Here is a 25,628-nt window from a genome sequence, read left to right as displayed (position 1 = left end):
GGAGACTGCTGCCCAGGCCTGGACTGAGGGGAGGGCACAGGGAGCTCATTAGGAGAAAGGACGTCCTTAGGGGCAGGGGCCAGAGCAGAGGGGTCTGACCCCAGAGGCAGGGACCACTGCAGAGGAGGGGGTCAGGTGGGGACAGGGCCCGGCTGGAATGGTGTGTTTTGAATAAGCAAAGTTTACTGAACACCCGGCTCCTCTTTCTCAATGCTTCCTTGCAATGAAAATGAGGTGCACGTGAGGCAAGGCAATCACCCCCCTCACCCACTTCACCAGACTCCCACCTCCGGGCCTCGGGGACTGACTGGGGCCTGGGCCCCCAATGAGCAGCCCAGCTCTGCACAGCCCTGAGCAGCCCCCACCCCTGCCCTGGCCTCCACCACACTCTCCTCCAGGCGCCTGCCTCTGCTTTGCACCCCAGGGTGCAGGGGGGCTGGTGCAGAGGGATGGCTGCTCTGGCTGGCGAGGCTCAGCCCCAGCTGCTCAGATGCATGACCCACACTCTGTCCTGGGCCCAGTGAGTTCGGCAGCAGCCCAGCTCAGCCCAGCCCAGCCCACTTCCTCTTGCCTAATCTGCTCCTCTTATCACTTTTCTTAGAGCAGCTGGGGAGGCAGGGAGCTCTACCCATGACTTCCTTCCCCTCTGGTGCCTGGCTTTCTGCCCTGGGTCCCCCCATGGGGCTGTGCATACCCCCTGACCACAGTCAGACCCTCACCCAGGCCCTAGAATTGCCTCGGCTGGAGGTCTGGTCCAGGGCAGGATGGAAGGAGGGTGAGGGAGGACTCTCTTCATGGGGAATTAAGACAATGAGCTGCCCAGCCGGGCGCGGTGGCTCAAGCCTGTAATCCCAGCACTTTGGGAGGCCGAGGCGGGTGGATCACGAGGTCGAAAGATCGAGACCATCCTGGTCAACATGGTGAAACCCCGTCTCTACTAAAAATACAAAAAAACTAACTGGGCGTGGTGGTGCATGCCTGTAATCCCAGCTACTTAGGAGGCTGAGGCAGGAGAATTGCCTGAGCCCAGGAGGCGGAGGTTGCGGTGAGCCGAGATCGCGCCATTGCACTCCAGCCTGGGTAACAAGAGCGAAACTCCGTCTCAAAAAAAAAAAAAAAAAAAAAAAAAAATTAGCTGGGCATGGTGGTGCATGCCTGTAATCCCAGCTACTTGGGAGGCTGAGGCAGGAGAATTGCTTGAACCCAGGAGGCGGAGGTTGCGGTGAGCCGAGATCGCGCCATTGCACTCCAGCCTGGGTAACAAGAGCGAAACTCCGTCTCAAAAAAAAAAAAAAAAAAAAAAACAATGAGCTGCCCAGTGGAGGCTGGAGCTAAAGGGATTTCCAGCACAGAAATAATCTGCAGAAGAGCAGTTCTAGGGCCAGGGTGATGGAGCAGGGCCTGACCCAGCTCAGAAACAGCTCCAAGGACTCTTCCTCCTCCCCTGCCCCAGCCCTCAGGGTCTCTCCTCTCTCCTGTCTTCCTCCCTCCAGCCCAGGGCCCCTCTGGCAGGGCCCCTCTGGGGGCTCCTCTGGTAGCCCACGCTGTTCTGGGTCCTTCCCTGGGATCAGGTTCCCTCGATGTCTGTTTGAATGGATTTTGCAAGGGAAATCCCTGTCCCTTCCCAAATCCCCTGCACCTGTCACCTGCAGCTGCCCTGGTCCTGGCACCCAAGTCCCTCCCTTTCATCTGTCCTGTAGCCATCAGCCCCCTCTCCACTTTGGGCCTAGAGAGACCAGTCTATCCCTTCCCCTCCTCTCCTCCTTTTAGGAGGTCCTCTGGTCCTTTCCATCTCCGGTTCCAAATCCACAGAACAAAGCCTTGCCCATCTTTACTCAGTGATGACACTGCCTGCACTGTGTTTGGGACCCCAATTGTAGCTTCAGTGGAGGCATGTACTCTCCTGCTCACATCCTGACCTCCTGCAAAGCTAGCTCTAAAAATGCAGAAAATCCAGGCAGCCAGGAGAACCAAAAATTTTTGTCCAAGAGGGCTTTTTTCTTTTAAAGATACATTTAGGTTTTAAAATGTGTATCGACAAAGAAGATGTTATGTAAACAATATTAGAGCAGCTATGGAGAAGATCAGGGAAGTCACACGTAACCTGTTTGGGAAATGTGGCCTTGGGCGTCTAGGCTGAGCTGGGTAGAGGGCACCCCCCCCGCCCTGCAGTGGGCCAGTCTCACCCCCAGGGCGGGCAGTGGAAGGACAAGGATGCCCCCTGCTGGGTGCACTCAAAGCATGCATGTCCTAGAAGTTGCTAGTGGGTCTGTCATTTGTGACTCACGGGACACCGATGTTGGAGAGTTTGGCAGGTGGGAGCCTTGGGCCATAGAATGTGGTAAGAACTTATATTCAACCAAGTGCTGCCTCCCACAAGGGACATGCCTGTGACCTGGAGCCCCGCATATATGTCCCAAGTTCACTGGTTCACTTGGTGGTGCTGTGTGGGGACCCCATGCACTGGTTTCCCAGTTTGCTGATCAGAATTTAGTGGCAGAAGTTGAACTCAGACCTTCAGGTGCCACAACTACCAGCCAAATGAGAGAATCAGACTAGGTTGGTTTCTTATCTGATGCCATGATTGATGAAGCTGTGGGTTTCAGGAGCATGGAACCCTGTTGTGTGTCTTGGCCAAGGGCTGGCTCTCTTTTGGAAGGAAGATAGCTCTCCTGGTGTCTGCTTTCCAGTCTGGAAAAGGGAGTCATACACACCACTCTAGGAACCCAGCCACTTACTAGCTGGTTTGTCTTGTGATACTTACCATCCTGGGCCTCAACCTTCTCACCTGTAAAATGGGACATTAATGCCTCATGGGGATGTTGCAAGGATTAAAGAATGTAATGAATGGTGCTTAATACGGTGCCTAGCGTTATCATTATGAGGTATCATTGTTATTTTATTATTACTTATTAGCAGACACTGGCAGGAAACATGGCAGTTCCATATTCCTTCTTCCTCAGTTCTTTCCACACATGTCTTCACTGACCTTCTCTTTGGATTTTTCTTCCAGCAGTTTGTGCGAATCAGGGGCTGGACCCACCTTTGCAGGGCAGGCTGAGTCAGGGTTGTCCCTGACTGTGAACTTGAAGCAAGCTGTCCCCAAGTTGTCTGAGTTCATGGAGTGATGAGCACAGGGGCTCCGATCATGGGCTAGTACCAGCCTCCCACCAGCTTCACGCCACCACAGGCCCCAGGGTTGATGAGGCACAGGTGAGAGTGCTGAGCTGCCCAGCTGTGCATCAGCTGTGGCTCCCGCTCCATCCACCCTCTGAGTATTGAGAGCTAAGCAGAAGTGGAGGCATGGGCAAGGATGAGTAGCCAACACTGATCCCTTAGGGAGGAGAGAGGCAATTAAGGTTCCTGTAGACTCCCTAGAGGAAGACGTTGCTTGTCCTCCCATTCCAAGCCCCTCCAGAACCCCAGAAGGAACCATCTGGGACGTAGAAGTGGGAAACAATTAGTCCGTGTATGTTTCTCCATGAAGTGCCATCTTGGATCAAATTTACGTGGTGGTGTAGTTGAGTGAGCTCCTCAAGAAATCCAGAGTTCAGTCCCCACTGAAGCAAAGGTTTGTTCTGTGATGTTAGCAAGTTACTTCAGCTCTTGAATCTGTCAAACTTTTGATCATTTCTAACATTCCTTCCAGCTCTAAAAATCTCTCTCCTTCCACTCAGAAAGGGTAATCTTGTCACCTTTCTCTCCTGCCTTTCCTCTGAGAGATGAAAAACCTAGAGATAGCCGGGCGCAGTGGCTCAAGCCTGTAATCCCAGCACTTTGGGAGGCCGAGGCGGGTGGATCACGAGGTCAAGAGATCGAGACCATCCCGGTCAACATGGTGAAACCCTGTCTCAACTAAAAATACAAAAAATTAGCTGGGCATGGTGGCACGTGCCTGTAATCCCAGCTACTCAGGAGGCTGAGGCAGGAGAATTGCCTGACCCCAGGAGGCGGAGGTTGCGGTGAGCCGAGATTGAGCCATTGCACTCCAGCCTGGGTAACAAGAGCAAAACTCCGTCTCAAAAAAAAAAAAAAAAAAAAACCTAGAGATGAGAGCTGTAGATGGCAGGAGAGGTTTAGCTCTCACCACACTGTGAGATTCTTGGGCACAATTACTCCTCTGCCTCTGTCAATCTCTTTGTGAAATGGGCCAGTTTTAGTAAGTACGATAGAAATAAATTAGATGATGTCCTTCTCTGGGCAGGCATGGAGCATTGCATATAGGAAATGTCATCAGTATCAATCAATTGCTTCTGTCCTTACTGGTCCAACCTTTTTTTTTTTTTTTTTTTTTTTTTTTTTAAGAAGTTAAGCCTTGCCGAGCGCGGTGGCTCAAGCCTGTAATCCCAGCACTTTGGGAGGCTGAGGCGGGTGGATCACGAGGTCAGGAGATCGAGACCATCCTGGTCAACACGGTGAAACCCCATCTCTACTAAAAATACAAAAAAAAATTAGCTGGGCATGGTGGTGCGTGCCTGTAATCCCAGCTACTCAGGAGGCTGAGGCAGGAGAATTGCCTGAACCCAGGAGGCGGAGGTTGCGGTGAGCCGAGATTGCGCCATTGCACTCCAGCCTGGGTAACAAAAGCGAAACTCCGTCTCAAAAAAAAAAAAAAAAAAAAAAGAAGAAGAAGAAGAAGAAGAAGAAGTTAAGCCTTTATTTCTTTGTTTTGCAGATAAAGCTGACTGAGTTGGTTGCTTTTTGGTGATTAGTCAAAGACACCAAATCCCTTATCTTCATCTGGCTCATCCGACTCTTCCTTGGCTTCAACCTTAGCTGAGGCTGCAGCAGCGGGAGCAGCCGTGGTGGCAGCAGCCACGGGGGCAACAGGCACAAAGGCAGATGGATCAGCCAAGAGGGCCCTGATCTTTCCAGCAAGTGGGAAGGTGTAGTCAGTCTCCACAGACAGAGCCAGGACCCGTTTGTACCCACTGATGATAGAATGGGGTACTGATGCAACAGGTGGGTAGCCAGTCTGCAGACAGACACGGGCAACATCACGGACACCCTCCAGGAAGTGAGAATGCAGTTTCCTCTGTGATGGCAAGCACTTCAGGGTTGTAGATGCTGCCATTGTCAGATACCTGCTGGATGAGCAGCCCAGAGGAGAAGGGAGAGATGTTGAGCATGTTCAGCAGCGTGGCTTTGCTGGCTCCCACTTTGTCTCCAAAACTGCACATCACTCAGGATTTCAATGGAGCCCCTGGAGATTTTAGTAGTGATTCCTAAAGCCTGGAAAAAGGGGGTCTTCTCGGGCCCCAGACCAGCGCTCTGGGCTGGCGCAATGACTTCACATGGGGCAATGGCACCAGCACGAGCAGCAGCTGGCACTGTACTAGCCAGCAACATGTCCCTGATCTCAGTGAGGTCCTCCTTGGTGAACGCAAAGCCCACATTTCCCCGGATGTGAGGCAGCAGTTGGGTTGTATTCCAGGTACCCCCTCAGATGGCCTTGAGCATGATGGTGTTCTTGCCCATCAGCACCACAGCCTTCCCTCGAAGAGACATGCAGATCTGCCACTTCTGCTTGGAGCCCACATTGCAGCTCCCGTGATAAAACATTTCAGATAATCATCCAAAAGTTGGATGACCTTAAAGAGCAGTTGGACCTCTAGGTCTCCCTGTCTTCCCTGGGCATCACGGCAGTGCATCAGGGATTGCCACACAGTGTTTAAATACAATGTCAGTTTCATGAAGACACTGAGAGAGAGGTTTTTTTGTTTTTTTTTTTTGTTTTTTGTTTTTTTAAATTACAAGATGAAATCTCACCCTGTTTCCCAGGCTGGCCTAGAACTCCTGGGCTCAAGCAATCCTCCCATCTCACCCTCTCCAGTAACTAGGATTACGGGCATGCACCAGCAAACTTGGCATCTGATCCACCTTTTTATCAGGACCTGGGCAAAGCCACAGAGGACAAGCCCCTCAACTTTGTGAATAGAGAGGAGCCAGTGAAGACAGGAATATGCTGGGAGACAGACTCAGGATCCAAAAACATCCTAACCTGCTAGAGCAATGGCCTAAACCTCACAAGGTGCAAAGAACAGGGCTTCACTGAGAGATCTGGGCTTGGTGCCAAGGCACCGACTGTACAAGGACAGGGTGGAGAAGTGGCAGCTTAGCAGAAACATGTGTGAACAAAACTGAGGGTTTTCACTGACAGCCAGCTCCATCTGAGTCAAATAACAGAGCTGCCAGTAAAAACGGACAGACTCAAGCTGCCGAACTGAAGTCGGGTACTGAGCCCGATGGTTCTCCATCTTGACATCACAGCAGAACCACCTGCAAAGCTCTGGTAACACTGCATATTTTCTGCTGTACCTGGACCCTCAAAATCATGATCTGGAATGAGTTGGAAGAGGGAAAGGAAGGTAAAGAGTTTGCATTTCTTTTATTTTTTTAGAGACGGATCTTACTCTGTTGCCCAGGCTGGTCTCAAGCTCCTGGGCTCAAGCAATCCTCGTGCCTTGGACTCCCAAATGTTGGGATTATAGGCATGAGTCACTGTACCCAGCTAGGGGTTTGGATTTCTAAAGAGTTTCCCCCCTCATTCCAAGATGCATCCAGGGCTTTTGAACCAAGGAACACTCAGTCCCATTCTTATTCTCAGCACTACAGACCACACCCAAAATACCTGAGGAATTCAGTTTAGGTTGCTTTGTTGCAGGAACAGTCATAAATTGAAGGATATTTGGTAGAAAGCAGCCAGGATGCAGGATGCAGGGAACATTCTGCAGGGAACCACTTTATAGAAGACACAGGTGGCCAGGAGGCCCATCTTCACATGAATGAGACTTGTTCTCTGGGGGTCCCAAAGGTTAGAATCTAGGCCAGGTGCAGTGGCTCATGCCTGTAATCCCAGCACTTTGGGAGGCTGAGGTGGGCAGATCACTTGAGGCCAGGAGCTCAAGACCCGCCTGGCCAACATGGTGGAAGCCTGTCTCTACTAAAAATATAAAAATTAGCCAGGTGCATTGGCACATGCCTGTGGTCCCAGCTACTCAGGAGGCTGAGGCAGGAGAATCGCTTGAACCCGGGAGGTGGAGGTTGCAGTGAGCCAAGATCGTACCACTGAACTCTGGCCTGGGTGACAGAGTGAGACTCTATGTCAAAAAAAATTTTTTTTAAGTTAGAATTTTAGGGGACTGTCTTAGGTCAGTGTTCTCAGGAAACATGCCAAGATAGGGATTTGCTTGAAGGAATTTTATTGGTGGTGCTTTCAAAGATAACATCTCTGAAGTAGTGAAAGAATCGGAAACAAGTCAGAGGAAGAAATTGATGAACAATGCAGTCACAACACAGAACGCTTCCACAGGAAGCTCTGGGGTTGGGATGACCCTTTAGAGTTAGCCCCAACTTGGATAAGAGGGCTGTAACTTTGAATTCCACATTGACTTGGCAGACAACCCCAGGGAAGGGTGTGAAGTCCAGCAAGACAGCTCCCTTTGGCAGCTGAAGGAAATGCCAAGGGAGAGACTCATGTGTGAGCCATGGGCAGCCAGCACTTCCGGCAACTTCAAGGATAAGCTCCTTGGTCCTAAAGGCAGTATCTAGGTGGTGCACCACAGCAACCAAGACAATACCCCCGTGCATAACCCAGACCTACGTGCTTTATATGGTAAGTTCACTACCTGGGAGTAGCTTCTCCAGGATTCTGGTGATCTTTCTCTGGGAAACTTACAAGAATGAAATGGAGGACTATAGCCCCCACTACTGCAACTAGTCTTGGTGACACAACTGATATTCATCATTTGCCTCCTCTGTCACTCATTCTAGATTCCTTTTACCTTCAGCTTGCACCTCTGCTGGTCTAGGTGGCTTGCCTGTTAGGGTAACCAATCACCGATCACCATGGCCTTCAGGCCATGCCACTGATGTGCCCACCTTCCACCAAAATTGGGCATACCAACAGACAGCCCAGCAGATCCCCTAGGTGCCAAACATATTCTTTCCTGAACCCCTTATGTAACAGCAGCTCTGTCTCTTCCAAAGGATCGGGGTCAGCTGCCCTTTCCAGAAAGTGACTCCTCTTCTTTCCTGCTAGTTTCTTGGCACAAAGAGTCTGACGGACAGAAAGCAGCCATATCTAGGGTACTTGGAGTTCTTGTTCTGTCTCTGATGGAAGTGCTCCCACTCTAGGAACCAGATTCTCTGAAGCGGGAGAGCATGGAACTGCAGGAACCAGAACCACAAATTCCTCCAGAAAGGTGACTGGGAGTGATGGTAAGTAGAGTCATTCGTACTTCGACCCCAGCTCCCTGAACCTTTATTCTACATGTTGGGACATAGAACCATATAGGATATTATTGATTAGGATGTATACCTCATCCTGGAGCACGGTGTCCCGTCATCTCTAATGTGGTATTTCAGCTGCACCTCTAAAGGCTGTTCTATTGCTCCATCAGCTCTGTTCAGCTTCTGGGTGGTGAAGTATGTAATAGGCCTAAAAGATTCCATCATCATGTGCCCATTTTGTCCTTAAAGTGGGACTCTTGGTCTTCTGCAATGGTGTGTGAGATCCTGTATCAGTGAACCCAACACTCTTTTAGCCCCCAGAGAGTGGCTTTTGAGCAGAAAAGACAAATCCATATCCAGAAAGTATGCCAATTCAGATCAAGATGAGTCCCTGACCCTTCTGGAGTGGAACAGGTCCAAGGTATCCAGCTTGGTACCAAGTGGCTGGTATCAGTTGCTGGCAGGTTGGACTTTTAGCAGCAACAATAGCTAGATCAGCCTTCACGAGTGGGAGCCCATTCTGTTGAGCCACCCCTGCCACCACACATGTGACACATGTCACCTCCATCTATGCCACCATGGCCACTTTATTCATATGCCCATTGTGCCAGCGTGGGGTGATCAGTGACAGAGGCTAGCTAACATCAATTCCATATTCTTCTGTCTACTTGATTATGCAGTCTCCCCTGTGGCAGGTGCTCTCTGATGAGTATTAGCATGCAATATAAAGATCTTCAATAGTGAGATCACATCTCTATTAAAAAAAAAATTTTTTTTTTAATTAGCCTGGTGTGGCGGTGTGTGCCTGTAGTCCCAGATAGTCCAGGGGCTGAGGTGGGAGATCACTTGAGCCCTGGAGGTCAAGGCTGCAGTGAGCCGTGATCACACCACTGCACTCCAGCCTGGGCAACAGAGCAAGACCTTGTCTCAAAAAATAAAAATAAAAAATAAAGATCTTCACACTTGGTGCTCACTCACATAGATATATCCACATGTCTCTTCCCAAGAGCTTCTTGTTCCCAATCTTCCAGTATTTCTCTTTCTAGCCCTCTAACCAACCAGTCAAGCTATTTGCCTACAGCTCACAAGCCTGTATACATTTTTACCTCAGGCCACTCTACCAGGGGCCATGCTGATAATTCAGTTCCCAGACAGTTATCAGTGTCAAAGCAGACACTGCATCTAGCAGATCTTAAAGCATCTGACTATTCTACTCTCCCCAGTGCACAGTTACCCAAGTAAACCACATAGGTCCCTTTAGGAAAGTAGTGGGGAAATCATTACTGTATTGCTATAGTAGTGTAGAAATCTTTCTCCTGGGAACCTGAACTGAAAATTAAATCAGGTCTGGAAACCAAACAAGATATTGTGACTTTTTATTGGAGCAGCTGCCACCACCTTCTGATTGTTCATCTTTGATTTCTTTTTATTGTATAGCTCAGTAATTCTTAGTGTGTGGTCTCCAGACCCCTTGGGGTCCCTGAGATCACTTCAGGGGTTTCACAAGGTCAAAATTGTTTTCATAATAATACTAACATGTTATTTACCTTTTTAACTGTGTTGACATTTGCACTGATGGTGCTAACGCAATGATGGGTAAAACTTCTGGCATCTTAACCAACGAAGGCAGTGAAACCAAATTGAACGAGTAGTTCATTGCAGAAAGAAAGAGAGAGGAAAGAAAAGAAAAAAAAAAGAAGAGGAAAAAGTCATTTTACATCAGAATATTTTTTTAATTAATTTATTTACTTTAGGTGCATACTATATCTGGCATTTCTCCCCATGTTATCCCTTCCCATCCTCCCCTCCCTTCCCATCCCCTGCTATCTCTCCCTACCCCCCTCAACTGCCCCCAGTGTGTGATGCTCCTCTCCCTGAGTCCACATGTTCTCGTTGTTCAACACCCACCTATGAGTGAGAACATACGGTGTTTGGCTTTCTGTTCTTATATTAGTTCGCTGAGAATGATGGTTTCCAGATTCATCCAAGTCCCTACAAAGGACACAAACTTGTTTTTTATGGCTGCGTAGTATTCCATGGTGTACATGTACCACATTTTCTTTGTCCAATCTATCATTTATGGGCGTTTGGGTTGATTCTATGGAAGTCTAGTATTTCTTTTTTTTTTTAGACCGTTTCCAGTTGACACTCAGAAACAGGTTATTCAGTTTCCAAGTGGTTATGCGGGTTTGTGTGTGTTTCTTGATCCTGAGTCCTATTCTGACTGCGCTGTGGTCTGATAGACTGTTTGTTATGATTTCTGTTCTTTTGCGTTTGCTGAGGGGTGATTTGCTTCCAATGATATGGTCAATTTTAGAGTATGTGCAATTCGGTGCTGAGAAAAATGTATATTCTGTGGATTTGGGGTGGAGTGTTCTATATATGTGTATTAGGTCCACTTGGTCCAGCTCTGCATTCAAGTCCTGGATATCCTTGTTAATTTTCTGCTCATTTATCTAATATTGACAGTGGAGTGTTGAAGTCTCCCACTATTATTGTGTGGGAGTCTAAATCTTGTTTTAGGTCATTAAGAACTTGCTTCATGTATCTGAGCTCTCCTGTGTTGGGAACGTATGTATTTAGGGTACTTTTTTTTGAGACGGAGTTTCGCTCTTGTTACCCGGGCTGGAGTGCAATGGCACGATCTCGGCTCACCGCAACCTCCGCCTCCTGGGTTCAGGCAATTCTCCTGCCTCAGCCTCCTGAGTAGCTGGGATTACAGGCACCCACCAGCATGCCCAGCTAATTTTTTGTATTTTTAGTAGAGACGGGGTTTCACCATGTTGACCAGGATGGTCTCGATCTCTTGACCTCGTGATCCACCCGCCTCAGCCTCCCAAAGTGCTGGGATTACAGGCTTGAGCCACCGCGCCCGGCCGTATTTAGGGTACTTAACTCTTCCTGTTGGATTGATTCTTCGACCATAATGTAGTGTCCTTCTTTGTCTCTTTTGATCTTTGTTGAAGTCCATTTTATCAGAGACTAGGATTACAACGCCTGCTTTTTTTTGTTCTCCATTTGCTTCGTAAATCTTCTTCTATCCCTTTATTGTGAGTCTATGTGTGTCTTTGTATGTGAGATGGGTTTCCTGAATACAGCACACCGATGGGTTCTGACTTTTTATCCAGTTTGCCAGTCTGTGTCTTTTGATTGGAGCATTTAGTCCATTTACTTTCAATGTTAATATTGCTATATGTGATTTGATTCTGCCATTTTGTTACTGACTGGTTTTCTTTCCCATTAGTTGCCTCATTTTCTTCATTGCATTTTTGGTCTTTGCCAACTGGTTTGCTTTTGCAGTGACTGGTACTTGTTCCTTTCCATGCTTAGTGTTTCTCTCAGGAGCTCTCGTAGGGCAGGTCTGGTGGTGACAAAATCTCTCAATAATTCCTTGTCCGTAAAGGATTTTATTTCTCCTTCACTTACAAAGCTTAGTTTGGCTGGATATGAGATTCTGGGTTGAAAGTTCTTTTCTTTAAGGATGTTGAATATTGGCCTCCACTCTCTTCTGGCTTGTAGGGTTTCTGCAGAGAGATCTGCTGTGAATCTGATGGGCTTCCCTCTGTGGGTGACCTGGCCTTTCTCTCTGGCTGCCCTTAGCATTGTTTCCTTCATTTCAACCCTGGTGAATCTGACGATTATGTGCCTTGGGGTTGCTCTTCTTGAGGAATATCTTTGGGGAGTTCTCTGTATTTCTTGAATTTGAAATTTGGACTGCCTTGCCAGACTTGGGAAGTTCTCCTGGATAATATCCTGGAACATGTTTTCCAGCTTGGATTCATTCTCCCCGTCATATTCAGGTATACCGATCAAGCGTAGATTAGGTCTTTTCACATAATCCCATATTACTTGGAGGCTTTGTTAATTTCTTTTCACTCTTTTTTCTCTTGTCTTGCCTTCTCTTTTTATTTCATTGAGTTGATCTTCAATCTCTGATATCCTTTCTTCTCCTTGATCGATCTGGCTGTTAGAACTTGTGTTTACTTCACGTAGTTCTTGTGCTGTGTTTTTCCACTCCAGCAAGTCGTCTATGTTCTTCTCTATGCTGGTTATTCCAATTAGCATTTTGTCTAACTTTTTTTCAAGGTTTTTCATTGCTTTGCTTTGAGTTAGAACATGTTCCTTTAGCTCAGAAATGTTTCTCACTAGCCACCTTCTGAAGCCTTTTTCTGTCAATTCGTCGCACTCCTCGGTTAAGTTGTGATTCTGTGCTGTTGAGGAGTTGTGATGCCTTGAAGGAGAAGAGGTGTTCTGGTCTTTGATGATGGTTTCATCTTTTTTATGCTGGTTTTTTCCCATCTTTGTGGATTTACCTGGCTGTGGTGTCAGGGAGCTGCTTGATGAGGTTGCTTGTCTGCCCAGGTTTCTGTAGTTCTCTAACATCACATTCCTATATAAATTCCGCTGTGCAGGGTCCAGGCATTGCCACTCCTCCAGAGAGAATTCTATGGCCATATCCCTAAATGTCAATGGTTCCATTTCTAGGCTTCTAGGGGGTCCTGGCATCGTAGCTGTAGATCTCCAATACCTGCAGGTCACAGGGCCACACAAGCCAGGCGTCTAGGTGAACAGGACACAGAGCAGTGGAAACGAGACCCGGAGCTGCCGCTACATCAGAATATTTTTAACAAAACAATAACAATTGTTAAACTGTATGAAGTTATGACCTTGAAGTTTGTCTTTTTAATAGTCCATCTTGGGGAAAGTACTTGTGTGATTGGGTTGTGAGCTCAACTAGCTGATTTTTTCTTAGAACACCAGTTCTACTTGAAAGAATTACTGAAAAACCATGGCTAGGCAGACTTGGCTATGTGGCAGATGTGTTCTCACATTTGAACCAAGTGAGCCTGTCACTTTGAGAAAAAATAACTGATAGTGTTTGTTACCAAGGATAAAATTTGAGTTTTCAAGTAGAAACTAGAATTTTAGAAAACATGTATGCACTAAAATCCTTAAAGTTTTCATATTACCACATATGATTTTTTTCTATTGTATAGTGAAATGTATCAATATTGCAAAGATATGTTTAATTCAGTGAACCAATGTTTTCCAAATGATCAAAGCGGGATATTATATTATCATGTATTGGTAAAAGTGCCATTCAAAGGGCAAGTTAGATCAATGGACTTTAATGTAATTGAGTACAAAAAAGTTCACTGATAGAGTTTCATAGTCTACATCTCAACTATCATTTAAGAAAATACTACTTGTTGGGTTTTGGTGCAATATCAAAGAAAAACAGCCACAATTATCTGAAAAGGCTGTTAAAATGCTCCTCTCTTTTCCAACTACATGTCTATGTGAGGCTGGATTTTCTTCATATATTTTAACCATAACAACAAATTGCCAGCAGATTAAATGTAGATGCAGATAACAGGCATATTGGCTCATGCCTTTAATCCCAGCATTTTGGGAGCCTAAAGCAGGTGGATTGCTTGAGCTCAGGAGTTTGAGACCAGCCTGGGCAAAATGGCAAAACCCTATCTCTACAAAAAAAACATTATATATATAATCAAAAATTAGGCAGGCATGGTTGTGTGTACCTGAAGTCCCAGCTACTTGGGGTGCTGAGGTGGGAGAATTGCTTGAACCTGGGAAATGGAGGTTGCAGTGAACTGAGATCATACCACTTACACTCTAGCCTGGTGACAAAGTGAGACCCTTCCCCTCTGCCTCTCTAAAAAAAAAAAAAAGAAAGAAGTGGATATGGGGGTCCAGTTGTCTTCCACTGTATAAAGCCACATTCCGGAGATCTGCAAATTTACAAAGCAAAGCCACTCTTTTCACTATTTTTTGTCATAAAAATATATTATCTGCACGGACGCGGTGGCTCATGCCTGTAATCTCGGCACTTTGGGAGGCTGAGGTGGGCAGATCACAAGGTCAGGGGTTCGAGAGCAGCCTGGCCAATATGGTGAAATCCCGTCTCTACTAAAAATACAAAAATTAGCTGGACATGGTGGTGGGCCCCTGTAATCCCAGCTACTTGGGAGGCTGAGGCAGGAGAATTTCTTGAACCTGAGAGGTGAATGTTGCAATGAGCCAAGATTGTCCCATGCTACTGCACTCCAGCCTGGGCAGCAGAGTGAGACTCTGTCTTGGAAAAAAAGTAATAAAATAAAATAATATATATTATCTATGTTAACATGTAATGGGGCTTATTATTCTTCAGATGAATTAATAAATATTTTGCAAAACTCTTGGTCTTGTTTCTAATATGTCAAATTAAAATAGTTATAATCCATATAAGTGAAATCCCTTTAGATACCTCTCTCTCTCTCATATATATATATATAATTGATATATGAGATAAATATATATAATGTATTTTATATATATATATATGTATATATATATATATATATATACTCCAGGCTAGAGTGCAGTAGCATGATCATGGCTTACTGCAGTCTTAAACTCCTGAGGTCAGGTGAGCCTCCTGCTTCAGCCTCTCAAGTAACTGGGACTACAGGCATGTGCCACCCTGCCTAGCTAATTTTGAACTTTCTCTTTTTTTTTTTTTTGTAGAGATGAGGTCTCACTATTTTGCCCAGACTGATCTTGAACTCCTGGGCTTAAGTGATCCTTCTGCCGCAGCATTCCAAGTAGCTGGGATTACAGGTACAAGACATCACATCAGGCTTAGAGACCCCAATTTTTAAGAGTGTAAAGGGATCCTGAAACTAAAACATTTGAGAATCACTGGTATAGATTGAGCAGTACTGTTACTGGCTGCCTATCTTGTTTGCCCCAGGGGTGCTATGCTATCAACCATCTTCAACCATGGTTCTCTACTGGCCAGGACTGCCCCCACTGCCACTCCAACTTGCTGCTTATTACAACAGTTGTACCATCTAGCTTCTATGATTTCATGGTCCTGTCATCCCCACTGCTATGTGGAATGGCCTGTTGCTGTCAGGCCTGGCTTACAGAGGACAGTCCAAACACAGCTTCTCAGGGATGCTGATACCCCTCTCACCAGTGCGTTCCTTGTTGCTTTCATAACCAGAGTATCCTCTGGGCGTTCCTGTACAACCTAAGTGGTTTCTGGCCTGACATAGAATACCCACTACAACATGCCCACTTCTCTGAGCTTTCAAACCCTTCTTCCACATTCTGCTGTGGTAGTTATGTCATTTCCATTACACTTTGTTAGCGATTGCCTTTCTCCTATCTCCCAGGATCCTTGTTGGGATTCACAGAATACTCCTGTAACAACAAAGTCTCCCTCGGTCAATTTAATGTTTGCCACCACAGCCCACCTTCATCTAGCCTATACATTTGCTCCTGGCTACTGCCAGTATATATCGGCTACTCCCGAAACAACTTCATGGTCTAGCCTTCTTCCCTAGCGGGACCCCGCACATCTCTGACTGGGCTTTATTGTGATCTGGCTCTGTGTATTGGACTTGTAGGTCAGGAGAGAGAAGCAGCTTCCTTTGGTGCCAGAAGGCAAGTCCCAGGGACAGTCGCAGCTGAGTCATCACAGCCAACACTCCTGACAGGTGGAGAAATGAGCACCTCCCTCTCAAGGGTGACCTGGGTAGTAACCTCCAATATCTACTATAGAGACAAAGTCTAGCTTTGCCTATGATGCAGAGGAGAGATGGGATTGAGAGCATAATGCTTTGGAGTCAAGGGTCTGAATTCCATCAGGGCTTTTGAATTCCAGGGCATTAGGGCTATGTGACCTTGGGCAGGTTCCTGGCCCTTTCTGAGGCAGGGACTTCATCTATGAAATAAAGATAAATAGAACTATATGACAGGTCCTTGGGAGACTAAATAAGACAAGGAATGTAAGGTCTTGGTATAGTGCCTAGCGCATTCTAAGGGCTCGGTTATTGTCATTGGTCAGAACTTTCCAAAGCCGCAAAGGGCTGCCTCAGGGAGCAGACAATAAGGTACACCACCATCCCAGACGGCCTTTGGGCTGACGCTGCTGAGGGCTCCCCAGGGATTTTGTGGAGGAGGCTCTAGGGTCCACAGGGGTATTCACAAAAGATGACTTTTTGGGCCCATTCTGTCCCTAAGATGCCTTGATTCTCTGCCTTCTCTGATCCCTGCCTGTTTAGTGGGGGGAGGCATGTTCACTTTCAGGCCACTAGGGGGCCATTTAGTTTTCTGCAACAGGAGAACACTAATGGTTTCTTAATGGCTCAGGCACGAAGGAGAGCAGGCTCAATTATATCTAAAAGCATTTTCAGTTCCTGGGGTAAAAGACACTATGTAAATCCAGATAATAAATTGGGTTTATTGATGACAGGTTAAAGAATCTGGCACTGTTTCTTTTAGAGAAGATAGAGTGAGAGGAATTGAATAAAGACTTCAAGTTTATTATTCTTTGGTACAGAAGAATGGCATGCTGTTTGTTTCCCCACTCCACTGGGAACCAAGCTAGAAGAAAGGCATTTCATTTGCAACAGAATTGTGGAGAAGCAATATGGAGTGCATTCTGGAAAGGGGACTGAAGGAAGCTATGTATTGGCCTCGCCTGGAATCTTTAAGAATTCACCATGGGATAGTTGTGTGATATGTCCTGCCAGGAAGGCCCTAGAGCAGGGGAGAGAAGAGAGGGCAGCTTCCAGAGACAATTCAAGAATTTTAAGTCAACAGGCTGCCCTGGCCAACGTAGGAGCAGGGTGGAGAAGGAGTGGGTTATTTCTTTCCCATAAGCCCACAAAAGACCATAAACACTCCAAATTTCCAATATCCTTGAAATGTCTCAGAAAGTAAAAAAGGAAGCTTTTCCTTGAAATAGCGTCTGGCTAGCCATTACTAGTGGCACCCCCACACCTGGGCCTGGATCAGGAATGAGACTGAGTCTAGGTTAGAGGTCTGTTGTTCCAGCAGTCCACTAGCACGCTCAGCTCTGGTAGCCACTTGACTTCTGTGCTGCTGAGGCGGCAAGGCAGCAGTGTCAGGAGCGGAAGTGAGAAGGGCAGAGGGGATCCTGCCACACAGGGTAGAAGCCAGGCCAGGCTAACACTTGCAGTGGCCTGAGGGTTCATCCGCAGAACCCCATCAGAACCACAGTCCTCTTCCCCAACACACGCCCAGACAAGTGTCCCTCACTCATTCAGACACCCAGGCAGTCCACATGTCCAGTTCTGGGAACACAGGAAGTAGGATCCAAGGAGGAGGGAACCAGAATTCTGGAAAGCCTTATAGAGAGGGAATGGGGAGGAGAGAAGGCAGGGAGAGGGAGAGCGGAAGGAGGGGAAGGGCACAAGTAAAGCCGCAAGGGAGCATCCGAGCCTTAAGGGTTGTTAGCACCAAGGAGGTCCCGAGAGCAGGCACAAGAGCCCCCTGCGTGGCCCCTGGCCTGGAGCCAAAGAGAACAAACCACAGAAGGGAAAGGGGGGAAGGGACAACCGCTCAAGCCTTGTGGTCTGGAGGGGATCTGAGATTGAAAACGCTCTAGGAACCCCGAGAGTTAAACTCCTCAGGTTCAGTGCAGCCCCTTGGGTCCAAATCCACGCCAAACTCAGGAGTTGGAAGACCCAAAAAGCGGGACCTGCGACCTGCTGCGAACTTCGGGACTAAGGTGGCGGGCGAGTCTGGAGAACAGCTCAGACCGTGGCTCTGTCTGGGAGGCTCAGGATTGGAGGGTGAGGCGGGCCGGGGTACGGAATTAGGAAGACTCCAGCAGAGCTCCGAAGCCCAGCCTGGACCCGGTAGAAAGAAGGAACACAATCAGTTGCGGCTCCAGTGCGCGCTCCAGGTGCCTGTCCCGGGCGTGAGCCAGGCTCTTTGGCTGTGAACGGGCCCGGGAGACCCTCCCAGAGGGTACGCGGAGCGTAGTGCGAGCTGAGAGCTGGAGTGTGGTATCCTCCCTCTCCAGCTTACCGTCCCCTCCCACGGGGTAAACCGAGGCCTGGGGTCCGAAGCCCGGGCTGCTATTCCACCTGTCACTTTGGAGCCTCGGGGCGGAGCGGGGAGGCGCCAGAGTTGACAGCTCGGGCTCCAACCGCCCCCTTCCAGCTCCGCACTCCGCCCCGCACTACGCCGTTCCCCCTTTTAAAGAAGCGCCCGGGGCTCCAGTCTACGCCGCCCCAGACTGCAAGACCGCGGCGACGTCGCCCGTTTAAGAGCCAGCCTCCCTTAACACTCCCTTAACGGGGCGTCCCGGCGGGGCTCGCGGCGCCCGGCAGCAGCCGCCTCTCCTGGCGGCACTTCCGGACCCCGGCGTCGCCCTTTTAAGAGGCAGCCACCAGCGGCGCTCTCCCCGCCCCTTGCTGCCCGCGCGCGAGGCGGGGGAGCCGGTCTGGAGCGGAGCGCGCGGTCCGCGCGGCCACTGGAGACCGGGCGGCCGGCGGCCGGGCAGGCGGCGGCGAAGGCGGCTGAGCGCGCGGCGGCGTGGCGGCGGATGGGGACGCGGAGCCGGGCGGCTGTGGCGGCTGTGGCTGTGGCGGCGGCGGGGAAGCAGCTGACGGGCCGGCGGCGGCGGCGGCGCTGGCGGCGGTGACTAGTCCAGGCCCCGGCGGCGGCTGCAGCGACGCGGTGGCGGGCTGCAGGCGGGCGGCGTGAGGAGCGGCGGCGGAAAGCGGGGCCGCCGGGAACCGAGGGCGCCGGGCCGCCCCCTGCCCAGTCCTTGCAGGCCGCCAGGCCCCCTCCAGCCGGGGCCGTGGAGCACCGGGGCAAAGGCCGGGGCCCCCCCATGAAGGAGCGCGACGCGGCCCCGGCCGAGCGGGGCAAGCCGGCCACCTACACCGGGGACAAGAAGGCGAAGATGGCGGCCAAGACCAACAAGAAGTGGGTCCGGCTCGCCACCGTGTTCGCCTACGTGCTCTCCGTGTCGCTGGCCGCCATCGTGCTCGCCGTCTACTACAGCCTCATCTGGCAGCCGGTGGGCGCCGGGACCTCGGGGGGAGCCGCTGGCCCGCCCCCCGGCGGCTCCAACGCCACTGGCCCGTCCGGGACTTCAGGAGCGGCGGCGGCGGCGGCGGGGCCCAACACCACCGGGTCGTCCCGCCGCGAGGCGCCGCGCGACGCTCCCCCGCTGCAGGCGGCGCGGCCGGCGCCTGCGGAGCCCCCTGCGGACAGCCCCCCGGTCGGGCCGCTTGAGCGGCCTCGGGGGCCGGACGAGGACGAGGAGGAAGCGGCGGCGGCGCCCGGGAGTCGTTGAAGCCCTCTGCGCTAGGGGCGGCCGGGAACCATCCTCCCTAAGCCCAGAGGAAGGACTTCGCATCAGGATGGGGTGGAGAGCCCGCGGGAGTGACCCCCACGGGAGTGAACGCCCCCCCACACTCCCACCATTGCCGGCTGGTCCCGGAGCGGGCGGCCCGCAGCCACATCTTCAGCCAAGGGACCATGATTCGCCGGGGGTGCTGGAGGGCTGGGGGACTGGAGGGCTGCTGCCCAGGACCGTGCTGCACCAGGGACCCGAGCCCTAGGGGGATGGGGGGGGTGGGGAGATCCCAGCACCAAAACCTTCTGCGCCGCTAGCTCTGGTGTATCCTACATGCAGGGGTGACTCGGGCTTTCCCCCAAGACTCAGGGGAAGGAGGGAGCTGTAGGAGCTCTTTTTAAGTAAGCTGAAGCTCTCGAAAGGAGAGCACCAAAAGTAGTGGAGCTCAGGTACGTCAACCTAGTTGCAGTGGCCAGAGATGCATTAAATTTCTAGATCCCTGTATATAGTTGTTGACATATGCACTAGAAGCTATAATCACATAGAATTCTATGTATATCCCCCTACACCCTGGGTAGCTACTGACTGAAGGGGCCAAGCAAGGGCTGTTTGCTGGCCCCCAAAGTACACTTGGCCGGAAGGGCACAAACACGGCTTCTTAAAATCACTCCCTCTTTCCCCTGTTCCCTTTCTATTTCTGAAAGATAAGTTTATGACGTTCTTACACAAAAGAGTATAATCATTCTTAGACTGTTGACATGGCTGTGGAAAGCCTTGGGAGAAGTAGACGCAATTTAGGGAGAGTGGGGAATGTACTGATCCCCTCCTCTTTCCATCCTAGTGCCCCCACCAAAGAAGCTTCTTGTCGAAACCCTCAGTATCTGGATATGGGCCAGGGAGGAAGGAAGGGAAAGAGCAATGCTGCTATGCTTCAATCCTGGCCTTCCCCTCACAGAATTCTTTTAGGAAGAGCAAGCTTTTGTAAGTAGAATGACTGGGAAGTGTTTTTATCTTTTTTTTCTGCTCCTCAAAATGTTGTCTTGTTCCGGCAATCACTTTTGCCTTCCCACTTTCCTGAGCCTGTAGTGACAAAGCCCTGCGATTTGGGGTGAAATCTGTTGTGGCACCAGAGCTTTGATCACGCATCCTCTGGTTTTGAGTTATACTACAGAATCAGAAATGATGGAAGGTGGGCTTCAAACCCAGGATTGTGCTTTGAGAGCCAGTTAATAGACCAACCATGGGAAGGTTGAATTGGTTGTCTTTACCTTTTCTGATAAGCCCTACTTAAATGCAGCCTGTAACTGTATAAAGGAGACTAGAAACAGAGAGAAATTACATACATGTAGCTCTGGGGAAGCAAGAAGTATACTTCCTCAATTTGGATTCCATTTCCTTCTGCCACTTGCTTTTAGGCAATTGAGTGTGGGTAGTGATGAGATATCAGACCCCTTAGTGTTTCCTTTTTGGGAAATGCACTATTTGAAAAAAAAACAAAAACAAAACAAAACAACTTACCCACCTGAGTCCTGAAACAGTTTGTCTCTCCAGTTTTCTGGCCTATACTGTAGTTAGCTCTCATCCAAGTTTACAGGACAACAGCCTTGCTTTAAGCCATGTCCTGTTGTGGGCACCATAATAGCAACTGAGCTGTCACAGCCTACCAGCAGGCTGGTAACACCCCCAGGGTCTCTTGGCTAGAGCAGATTTCTTAGCAGCTGACTAGGACTTAAGTCATTGGAAAGCCTATGAGGCCTTTACATTTTTGGTGTGAGATGGGGAAGAAGCAAAATGCCACTTTATAACTTCAATAATAGCCTGTAATTTATATTTACTGTGTGAATTTTTAGTCCTATATTTTAATAATTTGTAAATTGATCTCTTATTCCAAGAATCCTTTGAACCTGTAGAACATCTGGGAGTCCACTTCCCTGTCCCCTTTCTGATCCCTGCTTTCTGGACTGTTTAAATTCACTTTGGGATGGATCAGAGTCCAGAGAGGCCACTCATAGGTCCAGCTGCTGGCCTTCTGACTCTCCAAAGCCTTTACTGGAATTGGGACATTTGCTCCAGCCCTAGCTGTGAACATGACCAGAGACATTATTTATAATTCAGCCATTTAAGATATACCTGTACTCAAAAAGTCCTGTATATTTTTTAAAAGTTTTATTTTTCAGGTGAACAAAAATACATTCTAAGAACTCTGCCTAAGCCTGTGTAAGTTGATCATTTCTCTTAATGTGCTTTATGGAGAAGGGGTAGAGGTTGGAAGAGTAAGTGGTCTGAGGTGTGATGGATGGATAGTGATGAATAGGCTGAGGAGGAAAAAGCAATTGCCCTGCTGGTCTCAGTGCCTGATGGCTTAAATGAATTGATTAGTGAAGGGTGGCGAATCCATCTTAATCGGGAAGCAGTCCGGGGTGGCAACAACAGTGATCTGTAGCTCAGCCACCTTTTACCAACCTTAAACAGGCTGAGAAAAAGTTCTGCTTTACAGAAGCGGATGCCTAACTGTCAAAGCAAAGGGCACAGTAAGCATGAATATTAAGATTTAAACATTTAGCTGGCTAAGCACTGAGGTGGGGATAAGCTGCCTGATAGCAACATTGTCCTCACCTTTAAACCATTGGCCTCTAGATAACTCAAGTGCTAACACCAGAAAAGCAAGCGTGAGCTTTGTCTACCACGGATGAGGCAAGAGCGCCAAATGGCTGAGAGGTGTAGGTTGCTTCAAAGGTAAGGTGTTTTTTTTTCTCTCCTTCAAGCAAACAAAAAAGACGTGGGTGAAAAGCACAAATATAAGGGATTAGTTATGCTGCAAAATACATGGTAAGCAATTGAGCTCAGCTCATTATTAGACAATGCTGCCCCGTATAAATCCGGAATGAGAAGCCAGTGTCACTGGGGCCCCCTGAGGCCTGTACTTCAGCAGAGCTGTTGGGGGGTAGCTACTGTTCTTTTACATTACCTTGTAGTCTGCAGGGAGGCATGGAAAAAGCCCGCCCTTCTTTTATTTCCCTCTTCAGCCTACACAATAGCTTTCTGAGAGAGGGCTTGGTAAGGCAGAGCAGAAGGAGAGTGAAAGAGTTTCCGAGGCTCTTTTGGTCGGCCCCTCCTTTTTGCAGACAGTGACATGTGGCTTCTGCAGCTGCCCACGGCAGTTTCACATGTTGGGCACATAGAGCAATATATACGGTGGGAGCCTGCTGGCGGATGAGACAGGGCCTGCTTGGCTGGGGAGCAGTGGTCTGAATAGCTTTATTTCCAAGGGTTAGATAGAAATCAGCTGCAAAATTGTCCATGAGGTTTTAAGCCAGGGAGGAGAGACGTGTGCAAAGGGGGGGTCACTTTCCTTCAACGGCTTTGCTCCAGGACTATTTCTAGGTGTTTGCTTATATTAGAAGTTACGGTGCGCTTTCATTTATTCCCTGACAGTCTGAACTTGAAGAAAGAGATAAGCCTATTTCTAAAGTAAAGTTTTGGGGGGCAGAGGGTCAGGGAGGAACCCATTAGGCTGAGTCTGTGAGGGTGTCTTTACTTTCCCCATTAAGGTACAATGAAGTGTTCCTCCGAGGTTTTAAGCATAAGAAATACTTCTCTTCCTAACAGCTCTAGATTTTCACATGGTATGAGACGATGTTTTGGAAGCTTTTCTGTCTACCTTGTTTTTCAGTTTTCGCTGGGGAATTCTGAGATAGCGTGTTCTTTAGTGGAGTATTTATATCCTGTCTTGAAATGCTGAATGCGGAGCATCTACTTGTTTCTACATGTTTGTTTAAGGAGAGCCGAAAAGTCAGGTCGCAAGCTTTAGGGCTACCACAGCTATTTAAAGGGGGTAATAACTGTCCTCCTTTTCCTGTCTACAGAGAATGGAGGTATTTCTGGAATTGCAATTCAGTAACAAAAGGGCCACAGCTGTACTTTTTGTTTTCCATCTCCCTCAGTGGAAGGAGAAACTGCAGTGGCTTTGCCTGTTTTGACCAAAACTCACTCAGCGCCTGGCAGTGGGTACTCAGGATTTGTTGATCACTGAGTTGATCAACACGTTGGATGGAATCAGCCTTAGTATCATTGTGATGTCTCTGTCATAATCTACTTGTATACCCGTATCCACAGCCCATAATCTGGTTGAAGGAGGTGGGTTGCTAAAGAAACCCCTGCAAATCATAGCTACACTGGTATCTCTGACCTCAGGTTTTTTTTATTTCCCAGTTGAAAGGACTCGGGCTTGGTCTTCCCGTTCTTTCCAGGTGCCAGAAGTCCACAGCAGTATTCCATATGGTGCTTACGGACCTGCAGAATATGGACCCATTCACTGGCTCCTAGATCCCGGCCCTGCAGCCTGTTGAGCTATAAACATACCTGCTCTGTCGACAGTTTTTTGGTTACATCTGTTTTACTTGTTGACACATCTTCTGGTTTTCTGCTGCCAGAAAGCCTGTATTATGCTTTTTGTCCTCTTCAGTAGCTAATTGAAAAAGCAAACAAACAAACCTCTCTTTACCACTCACCTAGACTCTACCAGGCTTTCCACCCAAGTGCAGAAACACCCTGTATGGGAGCCACCTGGTCAGTTCTCCTCACTGGATCCTGTGCCCCATTCAATTCTATAAACATTTGTTAAGCTACCACTACAGGACCAGAAAATTACCTTGAAGGAATTCAGTCATGCCTGCAAGAGTCTTCCCTTGTCAAACTACCCCGTTTTGTTAATTTCAGTATTCTGTTTTTGCCATAGCTTATCAGTTAAATAGCAATACAATTTTAGCTCATATCCTTAGGGATATTTTCCACGAACCATTACCTTTAATTCAAGAACTTTAGTTTAGATCTTTATTTGGTGTCTGCAGTGTGCTAAGTGAGCCTTAAAAGTCCGAAAACCAACTTGTCCAAAAAAAAGCAATTGTGTTGATTACCAAGGATTTCCTTCGAAATACATATACCTTTCTCTGCTACCTCAGTGTTCAAAGTCGTTAGTTGAGGTCTCCCCACTCCTATGTCCTGGAGGCCCACCTGCTCCCTCAGCTCCCTGCTGGTAGCGTGGGTGGTGTAGAGTCACAGCAACCAGGCTCAGAGGTATAGACAGCTCACAGTGTCACAAGGCCCTGGGCGGGGAGACCATGTGTTCTTGGGAGGGACCCCTGAACTGGAAGATAGGAAGCCTGGGGACTCGACAATGGCGTTAGTTAAGGCCCTTTACCTCTCTCTTTTCTGCTAACCAGATGGAATTCCCAAGAGCAAGTGGAGGTTATGGATATGAAAGGGCTTTGAGATCTTGGGAATAAAAGTACAACGTGTACAAATGAAGTTATATATTTTCAAGGGAATATCTATCTCTTAGGCAATATGACGCACAGAAAGAAATGTGAAGGGGTAGGTGGTAAACTTTACACCAGTGTGCCCAGACCAACGGCACCAGTGTGACCCTGGAATATGTTTTCATGATGACAGCTTAGGCCGCATCCCAAACCGAGGAAAGACAAAATGCAGGAATCGAAGCCCAGTATTCTGTTGTAACCAGCCTTCCAGGGGATGCTGAAGTCTGAGCCACCAGCCCAGCCTTTTCCTCTGATGCTCTAACTTATGAGTAGGGTATTTCTGTTTTGACAGATGGTTATCGAGGTGCCTTTTGACCCTTTCTCTTGGTTGAAGCCAGCTGCCCTGCTGGGGGAAGAGGAAACAGTGTCCCTAGTGTTCGTAAGAAAAGGGAAAAAGGCTGCATTGTCCATTATTTTTTGACAGTTGCCGCAGAACTTGACCTGGAGAGCTTGTTAAGAAGGAGCCAGCCCTGAGCCGTCCCCTCCCTCTCCTGCGAAGGTGCTGCTGTGTTTGCCTCACCTCCTGCCCTGAGGCCTGCTGCTTCTTGAGCCAGTCCTTAAAAGGAGCAGTGGGTGCCACATTTGTTCTTTCTGGTGCCAGGTCTGGGCTATTTCACTTCCCCGGCGTCAAGTGAGTGCTTAATGAGCAGCTGTGACGTAAGGCTCAGCAGACTTGAGAGAAAGCAGCTGCAGTCCATGCTTTCTGCTTGTCGCCATCCTTCCCTCTCCCAGCCTCGAGTTCTTCGGTGGGGTTGTGGTCAACCCGTCAGCCCTTCCTCATGAGCCCTGATAACCCTTGCTCAGAAAGAGATGTGTGTGGGGTATGTGGACATGGATAAGTGACTCGAGCAGAAGTGACATGGTATTTTTAGTTCTCCTATTCCCTCGGCCCCTCCCTTGATTTAGACCCTAAGATAAGAAAATACGGCCGTATTTGGATTTTTGACAGT

At 48.7% G+C, this 25,628-nt stretch overlaps 1 protein-coding gene and 1 pseudogene across 1 annotated transcript; one reads left to right on the top strand and one right to left on the bottom strand.

Annotated features, from left to right (window-relative positions):
• Positions 1–4,708: 4,708 nt before the first annotated feature.
• LOC101053453 (large ribosomal subunit protein uL10 pseudogene) lies at positions 4,709–5,638 on the bottom strand (annotated as a pseudogene).
• A 12,743-nt stretch (positions 5,639–18,381) lies between these two features.
• Positions 18,382–21,571, top strand: INAFM2 (InaF motif containing 2). Its single transcript, XM_039462957.2, has one exon. It carries the CDS (start codon positions 18,890–18,892, stop codon positions 19,355–19,357), a length of 468 nt encoding a protein of 155 aa, XP_039318891.1. The 5' UTR covers positions 18,382–18,889; the 3' UTR covers positions 19,358–21,571.
• Positions 21,572–25,628: the final 4,057 nt, after the last annotated feature.

This window comes from Saimiri boliviensis, chromosome 2, assembly GCF_048565385.1.
Source record: "Saimiri boliviensis isolate mSaiBol1 chromosome 2, mSaiBol1.pri, whole genome shotgun sequence".
NCBI lineage: Eukaryota > Metazoa > Chordata > Mammalia > Primates > Cebidae > Saimiri > Saimiri boliviensis.
The sequence above is the reverse complement of the archived record's forward strand: the minus strand, read 5'-3'. Positions and strand labels throughout refer to the sequence as shown.